Genomic DNA, 16,134 nt, shown 5'->3' on the forward strand with positions numbered 1-16,134 from the left:
CCGTAATTGAATTGAAGTTCGTAATGGATACTACAGCCTATGACAGAGAATTGTCTGTGCAGGTCCACGTCTTCGTATATTTTGTAAAGGTTTATGACAAAAGTTGCATATGCAGGCCCACATTGTCGTATAATATAAACGCTACATTTATTATATGATTATATTCGGTGTATTTAAGATTTTAAAAGATTTTTTTTTTTTTGAATATTGCCAAATTCCTTCCAAATGGTGGATGGTATTCAAAGTTCGGCCCGACCCAACTTACAACTTTTTTTACTTGTTATATTAAATTTGTCATTGCTTTTGTAACACCTTCAAATATTCGACGATGGTCCCGTAAATAACATCGTGATCAGTATGAAATTCTGAGTAGATTTTATGATAACCCTCTATCAAAATCCATGTTATTTGACAAAAAGCTTGGCTTTATAGGATGACTATGGCCACCAAAATCTGCGGATACCAATCCGTTGGACTATTGTGTCTGGAGTATTTTGGAAAGCAAGGTGGGCATTTAAAAATAGCAAAGTGTCGATCACTTCAAGAAAGCGCTTTGCCGGGAATGGGCCAAAATACCGCAGAGCAACATTCGGGAGGCGTGTGACGGTTTCATTGGCCGTTTGAAGGCCATATTTCGTGCCAAAGGTGACTAATTCGAACAAATCTAAACTTATTCTAAAATGTGATGCTATTTCCACACAAAACACAAAATTAAAAAAAAAAAAAATTAAAATTATGTCGTTTGACTTTGTTGCAGTTTTTCTTATCTCACCCTGTATATGTTTCATCCAATCTGATGTTAAAGTCCCAATTGGTACCAGATATCTGTCCCAAAATTCTGTCAAGACCGGTTCAGATTTAGATGTAGCTCCCACATATATTCTTATTCGATTTCTCGGTTATTGTGCACCAAATTTGTAATATCAGCCCAAACCTCATGGATTTTTGAGCGTTCTAATGAATTTTTCCATTTTGTTAACACTTCCAAACCGACCTTACTGATATTTCCAGACACGTTCGAATATTGAATCCTGATATGTATATTTATAAATATTTTCTTGTCTTCAATATAGCTTTGTGATAAAATATTATTGTTCTTATTATTATTGTTATTATTATTAATATTATTCAATTTGATCTAATTTTCCAATTTTAAAATTTACAATATTCCCCAGTTTTGGGTATTGCCTCTTAATAAGGTTCCTTTTAAGTCCTCTTATTTCATTCGGGTTTACCATTAGTGACGTTACTAGAGGTCTCGGATGATCCTGCAACCTTCTTCGTAACTGCTGCTTTATTTCTTCTTCAACTGAAGGTAGTTTAAGGCTTCTGGAAATTGTACTTTTTCTAACAAGCCATGGAGCGTTAGTTATGATCCTTAACATCTTCGATTGGAATCTTTGGATGATATTAATTTTTGACTTACAAGATGTAACCCATAATTGTATTCCGTACGTTCACACTGGTTTAAGAATAGAACACGTAAGTTATTATTAAGGTTTAGGTTGGACTTTGGACCTAATAGCCAGTAAAGCTTACGACTTTTGATTTTTATTGCTGTGTGTTTAGTGCTTATGTGCGGTTTCCAGGTTAGTCGACGATCTAACAACATACCCAAGTACTTCACAGCATTTTTTGCTAGGAATTACCACTTTGTTAATATTTACTGACGAACATTCCCCTCTTCATAGAGCAAAAAGTTATATGGCTTGGCTTTTCAGAATTTATTTTTATGTTCCATCTTTTTAACCACTTGTCAAGAATATTTTTTCATTTTTAATACAAATATGTTATTACTATATTCATTACAAGAAATCTGGTCGATTTTGACCAAAATCAACTTATTTCAATAATCTGGCAACATCTTTTCAATACGTACAAGGTCTCCAAAAAATCTTAAAATCTTATCATGAATCCGCTCACTAAAAAGAAAAACATTACCAAACAACCAATTTACTTTGCTCACTATCATCATCGTCATTTGCAGCATTACGCTCTTCTTCAAAAGTGAATAAAACATCAATTTTACATTCGAAAAAATATTCGGTGAGGGCATGACTATGTCTTTTGTGGTTAATTTTGTGTGCACCACCTTCTCTCCTTCTTGTGTTTTTATGGAGCACAACAACTTCATCTTCATTATGATCATAAATTTTAAAGCGTCTTCGCTGTCTACATCATCAGCTTCTTCAGCGTCTCACCTCATTTATTGGCCAGTCACAAAAAGGTGCGTATTTGTGGTGTTGCGGTCATTTGTATTAGCCACTGATCAGCCAGTGATCGCCGAAGAAGTCAACCCTCTCGCCTGCATTTCAGATTTGTTTATAAAGCATTGTACTATTTTTGATTAGCATTTAGTTGTTTTTTGATTGTCAGTCGTGATACACAGCCATCCGAAGAGTGGAGGTTGCGTTGACACATTTCGAATTGAGTCAAATTGTGTTACTTCAAATCGGAGTTTCGAAAATTTAAATATTTCAACGGAAAATTAGAAAAAGATTACAAAATGCGTGCATTTATAGTAAGTGTTAATGAAAGTGTGGCAAATAAAAAATCATATATGTAAATTGTATTACATTAGATTAGTGAATAAATGTTAATGAGAGAAAATGATTTGAAAACCGAAAAACTATTGAAAAATGGAAAGTGACTGGTTTGAAAGATATAGCAAATAAATATTGGATATCATCTATTATGAAATGGAATTTTCTGGAAACATGGACAACAAGTTCCCCTTTTTTTACAAATTTCTATTATATTTTGTGAATGAAAAATAATGATATTTTGCAGCAAAGTAAATTACAAACATTTTTATTGCCTCATTTTCATAATGAAGTCCTAAAATGTTTTAATAAAAAAAATTCCGATTTCGACTTCTAAACGGATGTTTTAAAAATGCTTAACGAAAAAGCCACAAATCCAAACGGAACTAGCCAAATTAGCCATAGCCACTTTTTATATATGGGCAATAAAAGAACCGCATGACTTTCACTTTTAAGAACGTTTTCGTTTCTTGGAACATCTAAAACAAAGCTTTTAAATAAATAATACAATAATTAAAATTTAAACAATAATCTCTAAATTGAATGGATCAGGTTTAATGATACATATACAAATTTAGAACTAGAATTTCCATTTATTCCGCATAACAATTTTTAATCTATTCGGACAAGAAGAAATTCAAACGAAGACGACAGCAGCAGTTGTGGTAAAAAAATTTTTATTAACTTTATTTTGGCTTAAGGTCAATTTAAAAACATCAGTGTTTTATTTTTATAATTTTGATTTTTTTTTTATTTTCCGATATTTCGACTGTCTTCGACAGTCATCTTCAGGGAAAAAACTACAAAGATACAAAACAATTAACAATTAGGATAACAATAATAACACACAATTTTACTTTTTATTGAGAAAAGCAACAGTCTTGTTTCACCGTCTATGCTAAACTAAACATTAATAAACATTCAAAAATGTCAAGACGTAAAAAAGAAAAAAAAATAATTTTAACAATTTTACCTAATCTGCTGCAAGGATTTTGAAAAAACTAAATTATAAAAAAATCGATTGAAAAAATTAGTATAGGTAAATCGGCCCACTTCTTCTGATAAATAACCCACAAAAGGTCAACATTTTGAATAAACATGACTCCTATAAACTGTGAAATAAACAGCAAAAATGAACCATATTGGTCCACTCCTTACAGTACAGGGTTGCACTTATTCGACGGACCCATGTTTTTTTGGGCCCATTCCAATCGACGAGGCTTGTCCGCAGGCAACATTCTTTGCGTCAATTGAATTTTGTACGGGAACAAATGCAAATCAATGTGAATAATCCGTTGTAAAGTGGACCGAGCCATGCCCAACTGCTGAGAACGGCGTTTTGGTATGTTCTTGGGGACCTCTGAACACTGGCTCGAACGGCAGCGATATTCTCGGCCGATCGCCTTGGTCGACTTTTATATAGGCTCTTCGGATTAGAAAGAGCCTTACCAGTCGAAAATTGTTTATATAAACGCTTAATGGTGTTCTTAGAAGGCGCACTTCTCACATTTTTTATTTTTTTAAAAGCACGTTGAGTTTTCAAAATTGACTTCTTCTGTTGAATGTAAATTTCAACTATTTCAGAGCGCACGCGTGGCGTGTATTGTTTCATGGTAAAAATCTGCTTGGGCTGACGCTTCAAACGCGGTATGTCATTAAGCGATGTGACATCTCTGTCAAAAGTTATGGCGTTGCCAGATGGGTCCGTCGAATATGGGCAACCCTGTACTTCTAAGACAAGCATTCAAAGTATTGATTGAAAATGGTGGTCATACCTTAGAAAAATAAAATCAGGAGTTGCGATTATATATAGGGGATTTTAAAAATTACAATTAACCAATGATTCAGTGGTAGTTTTTTCTTGTTTACAATCGTAAATATCAAATTGCAGCCAATTCGATTACAGAATGTCTTGAAACTCCTAAAATGGAATATTGGAGTATATTATTCGATTGACCTATATTAACCACTAGAAGGTTCAGAACCAATTGAATTGAAATGAATTATGTTGCTCAATCTCATATCGATGTATATTTTATCAGAATTGTATGCAACTTCTTCATGTTGAGGGCATTGTATAGTGTCAACAAAATGATGAATTGTATATAACTCCGTGCATGAATCACCAATGATTTTTATGCAAGCATGACAAACTTATTCATCAACACTAAATTATACCATTTTCCCTACTGACAGTATCACCAATGCTTTGCAACGACATTTTTCTTCAATACTTCATCATTGCATTTTCACCCATACTTTTATATGAAAATTTTACTTTTTTTGGCTGGAATATGTATATATTTTGTCATAATATTTCAACTAATTTATATCAAGAGAAAATCCATATTATTTTTTTTTTTTTTTGTATTATATCTTGGATGATTTGTAATAAAGTCCGATTCTCACAAATTGCATGGAGGTGGGTTTAGGGTCAGAATGGAATCATATTGTTTTGGAGACGATCGAAAAATATTTAGGGATTCAAATGGACCCGAAGCTGAAAAAATCCTGATTTTGCAGTTGTAATTGGATCGAAATCAAATAATATTTAACGGGTGAAACAGGACATAACTGTTATGTAAAAAATACGAAAAACTCCATTAAACCGCAAATATTTTTTAATTCCATCGAGATCACCAAATCACGAAAATGTCACTTATGACCGTTTAATTGATGCTGATATCCCATTTGTCGCATAGTTAGTACAATCTCATATATCAAAAAAGGGGATGTTAGGTAGAATGCTTGTAACTCAAGAACGGCTGGTGAGATTTTCATAATTGTCACAAATTCAAAATGGCCTCTTGTCAAAAAGGGATAAAATCTAGAAAAATCGCATAAAAAATAATTAGAAATAATAAAGTTCTAAATATTTTTCTGCAATATATTTTTATACCCTACAACACCATGTGTTGGGGGGTATTATAAGTTTGGTTGGGCCAAAATTATGTAACACCTCGAAACATTTTTCCCCCCACATAGGAACCTATATATGGAACTTCCTATCTCGACGAGTTGAATTCGATCTAGCTATATATGTCCATCCGTCCGTCTGTCCATTTTAATTTATTAAGCTACAGGTCACAATTATGGCCCGATCCTCACAAAATTCAAAATGGAAGTAGGGTTAGTGTCAAAATAGAAAAATATTTAGGGGTTGAAATGGACCAAAAACAAAAATTTTTCCTGATTTTGCAGTTGCTCTATAGGCCACAATTATGATCCACCTCGAAATATTGCTCCCCCACATAGGAACCTATATATGGCATTTCCTATCTCGCCGTCCGTCCGTCTGTCCATGTTAATTTGTCAATTATGGCCTGATCCTCACCAAATTCAAAATGGAGGTGGGGTTAGTGTCAAAATAGAACTCTATTGTTTTTGGAGATGATTGCCAAAAATTTTAGTGGTTGAAATGGACCAAAAACAGAAAAATTTCCTGATTTTGCAGTTGCTGCGGACAAGGGAAGAAGTCTAGCATTTTTGAAGACCATTGGGTTAGATTAGCTGTAAAATAGACCACTAAATTTGTGTTTTTTTTTTTTTTTTTTTTTTTTTTTTTTTTGAACACCTACCAACACGACGGATTGCGTAAATATTGGCCAAATTCCCCGGGTCAAAAACCTAAGGGTAAAATCTAAGCAGGGCTCTTTGACATTATTTCAAAAGCAAAATCTTCCAAAATGGATTTGGACATAAGGGGACTTCGAACATATTGTAATATTGTGGGTTATAACATGGTCTGTCCCGCACGACTATAGCCTTTTCATACTTGGTTTGTCATATTTTTGTCGTTTTTTAATTAAAAAAATCCAAATTCCAAAAATATACATTTTCGAAATTAAATTATTATTATAAATTATTGTAAACTAATTGTTGGACGTACAACTCTGACACTTGTATTACGTACAAAAACAAATTTGTATGTTTTTACATTTGTTGTACAACAACACTTGCTGTTACATGTATTATTCTACCATGACTAACAATATTAAATTGTACATTTTAAAATATTTTTTCACCTTGCAACACAATGTGTTGGGGGTATTATATTCAGATAAAAATTATAGTCCAATCTTCACGAAATTGGCTTTAAAATGGACAAAAAATCTTAAAATTGTCTGGATATTGCAGCGATTAGAAGTTTTCAACTAAAGACCAATAGACATGGCATTTTTTATGAGGGTAGAGTTTAGAAAAGCGCTGAAGCCTACCATTTTGGATGGTGACCCGTGATTGATGGTAAATGGACTACAATTTTGTGTAAATGGACTACAATGACTGTAAATAGACTACAATTTTGTGTCAAAAAAAAAAAAAAAAAAACAATAAAATTAAAGAAATCACAACTATTTAAAAACGCATCTCTGATCTTTGCATTGATGCTGATTTCGTTGCTGAATATAGTCAAATATCGGAAATACAGGAAATCATAGAGAGGAATCCAAATTTTCAAATATTGCATTAAATAACACGACATAGGGCATGAAATTCTACGTGCAAATTCTACGAAGATTTATATGATACCGTGGGGTCGATCAAAAGCCAAGATAAAAATTTTGCGGACTATGCGAAATGAAGATATGAGATGAAATAAAAACAAGTAAAAATGCTGTAAGTTCGGCCGGGCCGAACTTTTAATACCCTCCACCATTTGGTAAAAATGTGGCAATTTCCAAAAAATAAAACCCGTTAAAAATTCTTTTAAAATCTTAAAAATACCGAATGCTTATACAATTTTCTGGCATGGCTGAAGTATCCATTACGAACTTCAAATACCAAATTTGAAACGATTCCGGTAAACAATGTCGCTAAAATCATCAAAATACCGAATATCGGGGGGTGCCGTTATATGGGGGCTATATGAAGGCGTAGACCTGCACAGATAATTTTCTGTCTTAGGCTGTAGTATCTATTACGAACTTCAAATGCCAAATTTGAAACGATTCCGGTAAACAATGTCGCTAAAATCATCAAAAAACCGAATATCGGGGGGTACCATTATATGGGGGCTACACGAAGACGTGGACCTGCACAGATAATTTTCTGTCTTAGGCTGTAGTATCTATTACGAACTTCAAATGCCAAATTTGAAATAATTCCGGTGAATAATGTCGCTAAAATCATCAAAATACCGAATATCGGGAGGTACCGTTATATGGGGGCTATATGATAACTTGGACCTACATGGCCCATTTAAGAACTTAACCTTTAAGAACTTAGCCTACTGGCAAAATATACATGTGTGCAAAATTTTAGCCTTCTATCTCAATTTGTTCGAAAGATAGCGTGAATACAACAGACAGACAGACGGACAGACAGACACACAGACAGACAGACGGACATGGCTAAATCGTCTTAGAATTTTACGCTGATCAAGAATATATATACTTTGTTGGGTCTGACATGAATATTTCGAGGAGTTACAAACGGAATGACAAAATTAATATACCCTCCATAGTATGGTGGAGGGTATAATAAAATGTTCAATGTGCATGGAAAAAAATGTTTGAACTTTCGAAAGAGTGACTTAGGTATTCGAAGTAGTGGGAAAATCTGCTTAGACAAATGCCGATGCCTTTTTAGAGATAAAAGAGGAGCAATTAGGTTCAGAATTTGTTTTTATTATGTAGTATATATGGGGATGTTTCTTAGGAAAATCTTCGTTCTAGTCAAAAGGAATTCAGATCTTCAGAAACTTTGTAGCGTTCATGGATTGTTAAAAATATAATCAGAGACATAGTCCCAAATATATTTGGAACAATATTAAGTTGAAGGTGATAATGTTTATTAGCCACACTTATATACAATAATAATAACATCAAATGCTTTCCTTATTTTTTCTTTTATCGAAACAATTACTTAATTTTCCTCTATTTGATCTATAGGTACTCTGCCTCTGTGCAACAGCCCTGGCTGCACCTCAGGGATACAACTACCAACAGACCCAACAAAGTTCGGTTAGTTACAACACCAACAGAGTGGCCGGTAGTTTAGGTGAAATCAATCACACAGCCATTTTGCAAGAGGCCCTGAAAAAGGCACATTTACAAAATAGCTTGCTGGGAGGACAAGGTGCAACCACACAAACACAACAGCAAACTCAATTCTCTGCCGCCCCACAATTCTCTGCAGCACCACAATTCGGTCAACAGCAAACGGCTAGCTACTCTCAGGTACAACAGCAACAACCTGCGTTTGTTAGTAATGTTGTGTCCCAACAACAAGCACCGGCCCAATATCAATCATATCAACAGCAACCACAACAACAATCGTTCCAATCCCCATCGACTGTAACCAAGGATATTTACGTTCATGTTGCTCCCGAAGATGGTGGTGCCGAATCCCAGCAGCAACAACAAAACTTGCCACCATTGCCACCCCGCAAACATTATCGCATTGTTTTCATCAAGACACCATCTCAAAACGCCAACAAGGCAACCGTGCGCATTAATCAAGCCCCCGTTGAAGAGAAGACCATCATTTATGTCCTCACCAAGAAACCCGATCCTTTGGACTTGCAAGCTGCCATTCAGGAAGCTCAACCCAAACAGCCCAGCAAACCGGAAGTATATTTCATCAAATATAAGACACAGGAAGAGGCCCAACATGCTCAGCGTACAATTCAAGGTTAGAAACGACGGCGACAGAGATTTTTATCTGTCTCGTTTATGATTTGCATAAAATTCACATTTATTTATTTATTTCATCATTCGATTCATTTTTATTTTTATGGTGGTTTTTTTTGCTAAACTAGAATCATACAAAAGCAAATGAATGAACTTGACAACAAATTAATTCAGCAAACACAAAAAAAAACAATATCATTTCAAATCAGTTCAAAATGACCATAAAAATAATCCAAACCTAGCATTGATCGAAGTGATTCGTGAATTTGCCATTAATTTGAAAATACAAATTATTTTAATATTTGTTGTTTCTCCCTCAAAACCACAGCCCAATACGACCAACTCGGTGGTACCACACAAGTCTCGGATGAAGGTATTGCTCCCGTCACCTCTGTCATTGGATCCCTGGATGGTCAAAGTTCCAACGGTTCAGCACAGCAATCGGTCGGCAGTGGTAGCAGCAGTACATCGACACTGTCCTCTGGCAGCTCAGCATCGTCGTCATCATCGGCGAATCTAAGCAAATATTTGCCACCTATTGTCAAACTATAAAAGGTGTTAATTGAATATTGAGGCCTTTATGACTGATTGCCATTTCATTGTTATACAATAGCAATGATGTCTTCTTCTTCTATCTGTCCCCTCTTCCGCATCTGCAACTCTCTATTGTTTTACCACTAATTAATTTAATTAGCCAACATTTATCACGTCGGTGGCAACAAAACGCTGTAAAAATGGGAAGATGAATCGATTTCACTGTCATTGCAGACAAAAGTGAAATTGATTGTCATTTAAAGTCCCGCTTTGTTGGTTGGTTTGCTTAATTTAATATAATAACTGAATGTCGGATTCATAATTGTTTCACATTTAGTTAATGTTGTTTATTTGTTTTAATTATTATTTTTTCCTTTTTTTTATTTTTTTTTTTTTTTCGTTAATTATAATTATCCCTTCATGATTGACGACCATTTGCTGTTATTTGTTAATATTATTTGTATTATTGTATTTTAAGCGTTTTCATTTGATTACTATTTGCCAAATGGATTCGTTTTAATGTGGATCGTTGTGGCCGCATTTAGCGAACAAATAAAATATTTACATAAAAATATATACATATTTAAATAACCTCCTGTTGTTTCATTGTTTGTGAATTCTAGGAAATTATAATTGATGCTGAGCGTATATTAATTATCAGTGTAGCAGCATAAGCTCTTAACTTTGCTTGCATTATGCTTTCTATCATTATATATGCGGGTGCTATTTTTATACCCTCCACCATGGGTAGGAGGGTATATTAACTTTGTCATTCCGTTTGTAACACCTCTCAATATTCGTCGTAGACCCCATAAAGTATATATATTCATAATCAGCATAAAATTCTAAGACGATTTAGCGATGTCCGTCTGTCTGTCTGTCTGTCTGTCTGTCTGTCTGTCTGTCCGTCTGTCTGTCTGTCTGTCCGTCTGTCTGTCTGTTGAAATCACGATAGAGCCCACATTATTTGACGTAGACCTTTGAAATTCGGCACAAGTATGTGTATTGTCCCTAGGATGGTTGGTATTGAAAATGAGATATATCGGTCCACGTTCTGGTATAGTCCCCATATAACGGTACCTCCCGATATTCGGTATTTTGATGATTTATGCCACATTTTTTCACGGATTTATCTGAAAATTGGTATTTGTTGGTCATGACGGGTCCCTGAGCGTGTGGCAAAACATTGCATGTATAGGTCCACGTTTTGGTATAGCCCCCATATAACGGTACCTACCGATATTCGGTATTTTGATGATTTATGCCACATTTTTTCACGGATTTGTCTGAAAATTGGTATTTGTAGGTCACAACGGGTCCCTGAGCGTGTGGCAAAACATTGCATGTATAGGTCCACGTTCTGGTATAGTCCCCATATAACGGTACCTCCCGATATTCGGTATTTTGATGATTTATGCCACATTTTTTCACTGATTTGTGTAAAAGTTGGTATTTGTGGGTCATAATGGGTCCTAGTTCGTGTGGCGAAACATTGTAATTATAGGTGCACGTGTTGGTGTAGCCCCTATATAACGGTACCTCCCGATATTCGGCATTTTAATGTTTTTTTGCCACATTTCTTCTACTGTTCTTTTACCCTAGGGTGGAGGGTATTAAAAGTTTGGCCCGGCCGAACTTAATGTTTTTTTACTTGTTTATTATGACTTTGGCTTTTGTAGAGTTTACACTTTTTTTCTGATTATATTTAAAATCACCAACAGGTGAAGTTATTGTAATATCTGACTATATTAACTACCAAAATGGAAAGGTATAACACTTTGAAGAAACCATTAATTTATCCCATAATTGTCAATAATTTAATTCTGGTAACCTTGAGAAAATTCTTCATAAAAATAAACAAGTTAAAAAGCAGTAAGTTCGGCCGAGCCAAACTTTGAATACCCTCCACCATTTGGACGAATTTGGACATTTTCAAAGAATAAAATCTGTTAAAAATTTTGTAAAATCTTAAAAATACCGAATATAGCCGTTATATTAGGGTCTGTACGACGTGGACTAACCTAGGCATTGTTTGTTATAAAATCGCTAAAATCATCAAAATACCGAATATAGGGAGGTACCGTTATATATTTGGGCTATACGAAGACGTGGACCTGCACAGACAATTTTCTGTCCTAGGCTGTAGTATCCATTACGAAATTCAAATACCAAATTTGAAACAATCCCAGTGAATAATGTCGTTTAAATTATCAAAATAAATATAAAACAACGAATATCGGGAGGTACCGTTATATAGGCTATATATATATATATATATATATATATATATATATATATATATATATATATATATATATATATATATATATATATATATATATATATATATATATATATATATATATATATATATATATATATATATATATATATATATATATATATATATATATATATATACGAACTTAACCTGGCTGCTGGCAAAATAAACATGTGTGCAAAATTTTAGCCTTCTATCTCAATTCGTTCGAAAGATAGCGTGATTACAACAGACATAGAGACAAATCGCCTGACAGACAGACAGACGTACATCGCTAAATCGACTTAGAATGTTTATTCTTTGTTGGGTTCTGACATTAGTATTCCGAGGAGTTACAAATGGAATGACAAAGTTAATATACCCTCCATAGAATGGTGGAGGGTATAAAAATAAGCAAAACCCAGTTGCCACCTTGTTAAGGAGGGTATATTAGCTTTGTCACGCCCTAAAGTATATATATTCATAATCAGCATAAAATTCGAAGTCCTCGTCTGTGTGTTGGAATCACGATACAGCACAGCGTAGAGCTTCAAAATGTTACCCAAGAATTTGTATTATCTAGCATGGTTGGTAGTGACCATCGGTCCACGGGCCATATAACAGTACCTACCAATATACGGTATTTTGACGATTTTCGCTACATTTTTCCATGGATTTGTTTTCGTATAGATGTCGTATAACGGTACCTCCCGATATTCGGTATTTTGATGACATTTTTAGTTCAAACAAGTAAAGGTTACAGTGGTGCGGGCCGACCATGTGATACAACACTACAATATGTTAGAAGCCCCCTTTATGTCTAAATCTATATTGGAAGATTTCGCTTTTGAAATTATGTCATAGAGCACTGCCCAGATATTACTCATAGTTTTTTTTTCACCAGGGGCATTTGCCCTATAGCCTTACCCTTCTGAGCCTAACCCTACCCTTGTGAAAATTTTCGTGAAGATCGGACGATAATTGCAATCTGTATATAATAATTCCATAAGGTGAAAAAATATTACAAAATATGCACTTCAATATTATAAGTCAAATTGAAAAAAATAGCATGCGATAAAAAATTTAAAACATCATTACTGGCATATTTTTAAGCGATTTTTTAGATGTTATACTTTTATTCCAATTGGACATTCTGAAGTGACAAAATTTGTCAAAATCGGTCCAGCCTTACTTGAGATATAAGCAATCTAGCTAACATCCCCTTACTTTGTATGTATTCATTGTATATATTTCGTTATATGTAACGGAAAGAATTACGTAACCGTCAGAATTGACCTGTTCGTCTATTTGTGATTTCTCCGGGATTAAAAATATTCGCGGTTTTATGAAATATTTGTCTTTTATTTAACGCAAATGATATGGAATATTTCACCCACTAAATATTACCCGATGACCATCAAAATTGGAAGGCTTCTGTCCATTTCAACCCCAAAATATTATGCGATCATATTATGCTTCTATTCTGGCCCTAATATTATGCTTCAATTCTGGCCCTAGCCCCACCTCCGTTCTAAATTTGGTGAAGATCGGGCCATAATTGTGACCTCTAGCTTGATTACAAATTAATATGGACAGACGGACGGACATACATAGCTAGATCAACTCAGCTCGGCGAGATACCCAACACATAGGTAGGCATGGTACAATAAAATGGTTTTGCGAAGCTGTTCTACCTCCTTATTGTACCATGGATATAGGGTATTATAATATATTAATTCAGTTTGTTGAATATATTATAACAAGCTCATATTTTTGACATACTAGTGTTCATAAGTGCTGATATATCTATATGTACACTTCTACAATGCAAAATACGTAATTGTAATTTGTAATTCAAGAAAAATCAACTCTTTTTTCGCAACCTAATATGGGCCTTGGTTTAGATTTTAAAATTTGGGAAACTCGCTTAAATGTATACATTTTCGTAATGAAAATGCCGCGAACAAGAAACCTTTAAGAGCAGCTTACCACACAAATCTTATACTACCATTTGATGTGTTAAACAACGATTTCAAAATGGTTCCGTTTCCTCACTTTCATCGTCTGCGGCTTAATAAAACCGATAGAGATTTTTGCCAAAATAATAACATCGCTGTAATAATCATGGTGTCATAGCCCCGTATACTGGAGACGCGACACAACAAACCAACTCCCACGGAATTTCGGAAAAATATAGCTTAATTTGGTTTCAAGAATACATATTAGTAATCAGAAAACATCTTATTCTAAATTATAAAATTTTGGATTGAAATATGTCACTATATTTGAGCAAGAAACTAAAATAATAAATATTTAGATTTTGATAAAAGCCAAAAATTTTTATAATAAATTAATGAGGTGTATATAATTCTATTTAACTCTCATTTTTTAAAATGCATTTTAGTTTTTCGCCCATAGCTTATTTTCCGCATATCAACACGTTTTTATCTGATTCGCATTTGAATTTATTCAAACCTTTCATATATAAGCAAGATAAATTGGAATTTAAATAGAAATGTTTCAATGACAAAAGTTCAATTCCCGCCATAAGTGGTCAGAACTACAATTTCTGGAAATGAATTTGATAAATAAATAAATTAGTCAATAAAAATTAATTCTATTGCGGAGCGAACTACTGAAAATATGCATAAGTTCGAACGACTTTCCAGATCCGGTTAGTCTATAAATTGTGGCCGATCTACTGCATAATGACTTTCGTTAATGTATCATCGTTTAGTTCTCTTATTTTAATAGAGATATATTAAACCCATTATTATGTTTGATACTATCCTCTATAATAGATAAAAACATGTGAATTGTTTATGAGGTAAGTTTGGATTGATAATTGTACCCCATATATTTTGTTTTTAATATACTAAGAATATAAATTAGTAGATTAACTGATCTAGAACTTTCCTAATACATCAAAATCTAGTTTCTTATTTAATTCCCTTGCATAAAGAAGTGTTACACCACTGTAATTTGTGGTAAGATATTTGCACATAAGAAATCCTTTTGATAAAAGTGATTGAAGATGTTGGGATACATAATTTAACTACTTAAAAATCATTCCAAATATCAAGGTTTGTTGTTTTTTTTGTTAATTTTTTGAGGTTGTAAATACTGTATTAATTTCCTAAAACTCAGATATTGTCATATTTGTATTCCTCCGCTCGAACAATCAGTATATATTACAAATCATTAATTTTTAGCAAATTACGATCGCCAGAAGACCATTCCATGTTTTTATACCATTCACCTTAGAAAGGGTATATTAATTTTGTCATTCCGTTTGTAACACTTCTGAATATTTGTCATAGACCCCATAAAGTATATATATTCATGATCAGCATTAAATTCTGCCGTTTGTCTATCTGTTTATATTATTTGACGTAGAAATTTAAAATTTGCCACCATTGTTTTCTTTGCGTCTAGGATGGTTGCTATTGAAAATCAGATAAATCGGTCTACGTTTTGGGATAGCCCCCTCCTCCCGATATTCGGTATTTTGTCAGTTTTAGTCACATATTTTCACCAATTTGTGTAAAAATTGTTATTTGTAGTTCGTAATGCGGTTTAACTCCGATGGAATGAACATTGTTATATAGGTGCACGTTTTCGTATAGCCCCTGTATAACGGTAACTCCCGATATTCGGTATTTTGATGGGTTTACCCACATTTTTCTACAGATTTGCCTAAAAATTGGTATTTGTAGCTCGTAATGGGTTCTAGCTCCGGTGGCAGAAAATTGAATATCTAGGTCCAAGTTTTCCTACAGCCCACACATACATATATATTAATGTTTTGGTCTATTTATACCCTACAACACTATGTGTTGGGGGTATTATAAGTTTGATTGGGCCAAAATATTGGTTTCCCACATAGGAAAGTATATATGGATCTTCCTAGCTCGCCGAGCTTAGTCGATGTAGCAATGTATGTCCGTCCGTCCGTCTGTCCGTCTGTCCATGTTAATTTGTAATCACTCTACAGGTCGCAATTCGAATACAGGTGGAGTCTGGGCCAGAATAGAACCCTATTGCTTTTGGAGATGATCGCATGATATTTAGGGGTTGAAATGGACCAAATACTGAAAAATTTCCTGATTTTACAGTTGTTTTACAGGTCGCAGTTATAGACCAATCGACGCAGAAGTTAGCATGG

At 34.0% G+C, this 16,134-nt stretch overlaps 1 protein-coding gene across 1 annotated transcript; it reads left to right on the forward strand.

Annotated features, from left to right (window-relative positions):
• The first annotated feature begins 1,983 nt into the window (after nucleotides 1–1,983).
• On the forward strand, nucleotides 1,984–10,300 carry LOC101891657 (putative mediator of RNA polymerase II transcription subunit 29). Its single transcript, XM_005186414.4, has 3 exons — nucleotides 1,984–2,521; nucleotides 8,435–9,176; nucleotides 9,504–10,300. The coding sequence occupies exons 1-3, from the start codon at nucleotides 2,507–2,509 to the stop codon at nucleotides 9,725–9,727; spliced, it is 981 nt and encodes a 326-aa protein (XP_005186471.2). The 5' UTR covers nucleotides 1,984–2,506; the 3' UTR covers nucleotides 9,728–10,300.
• Nucleotides 10,301–16,134: the final 5,834 nt, after the last annotated feature.

The sequence above is a fragment of the Musca domestica genome, unplaced genomic scaffold, assembly GCF_030504385.1.
Source record: "Musca domestica strain aabys unplaced genomic scaffold, Musca_domestica.polishedcontigs.V.1.1 4, whole genome shotgun sequence".
NCBI lineage: Eukaryota > Metazoa > Arthropoda > Insecta > Diptera > Muscidae > Musca > Musca domestica.

Bases quoted from the DNA above. Each gene is read 5' to 3' on its own strand.
- LOC101891657 (XM_005186414.4), top strand. The intron at 9,177-9,503 runs GTTAGAAACGAC...TCAAAACCACAG, and splicing joins TGCTCAGCGTACAATTCAAG to CCCAATACGACCAACTCGGT.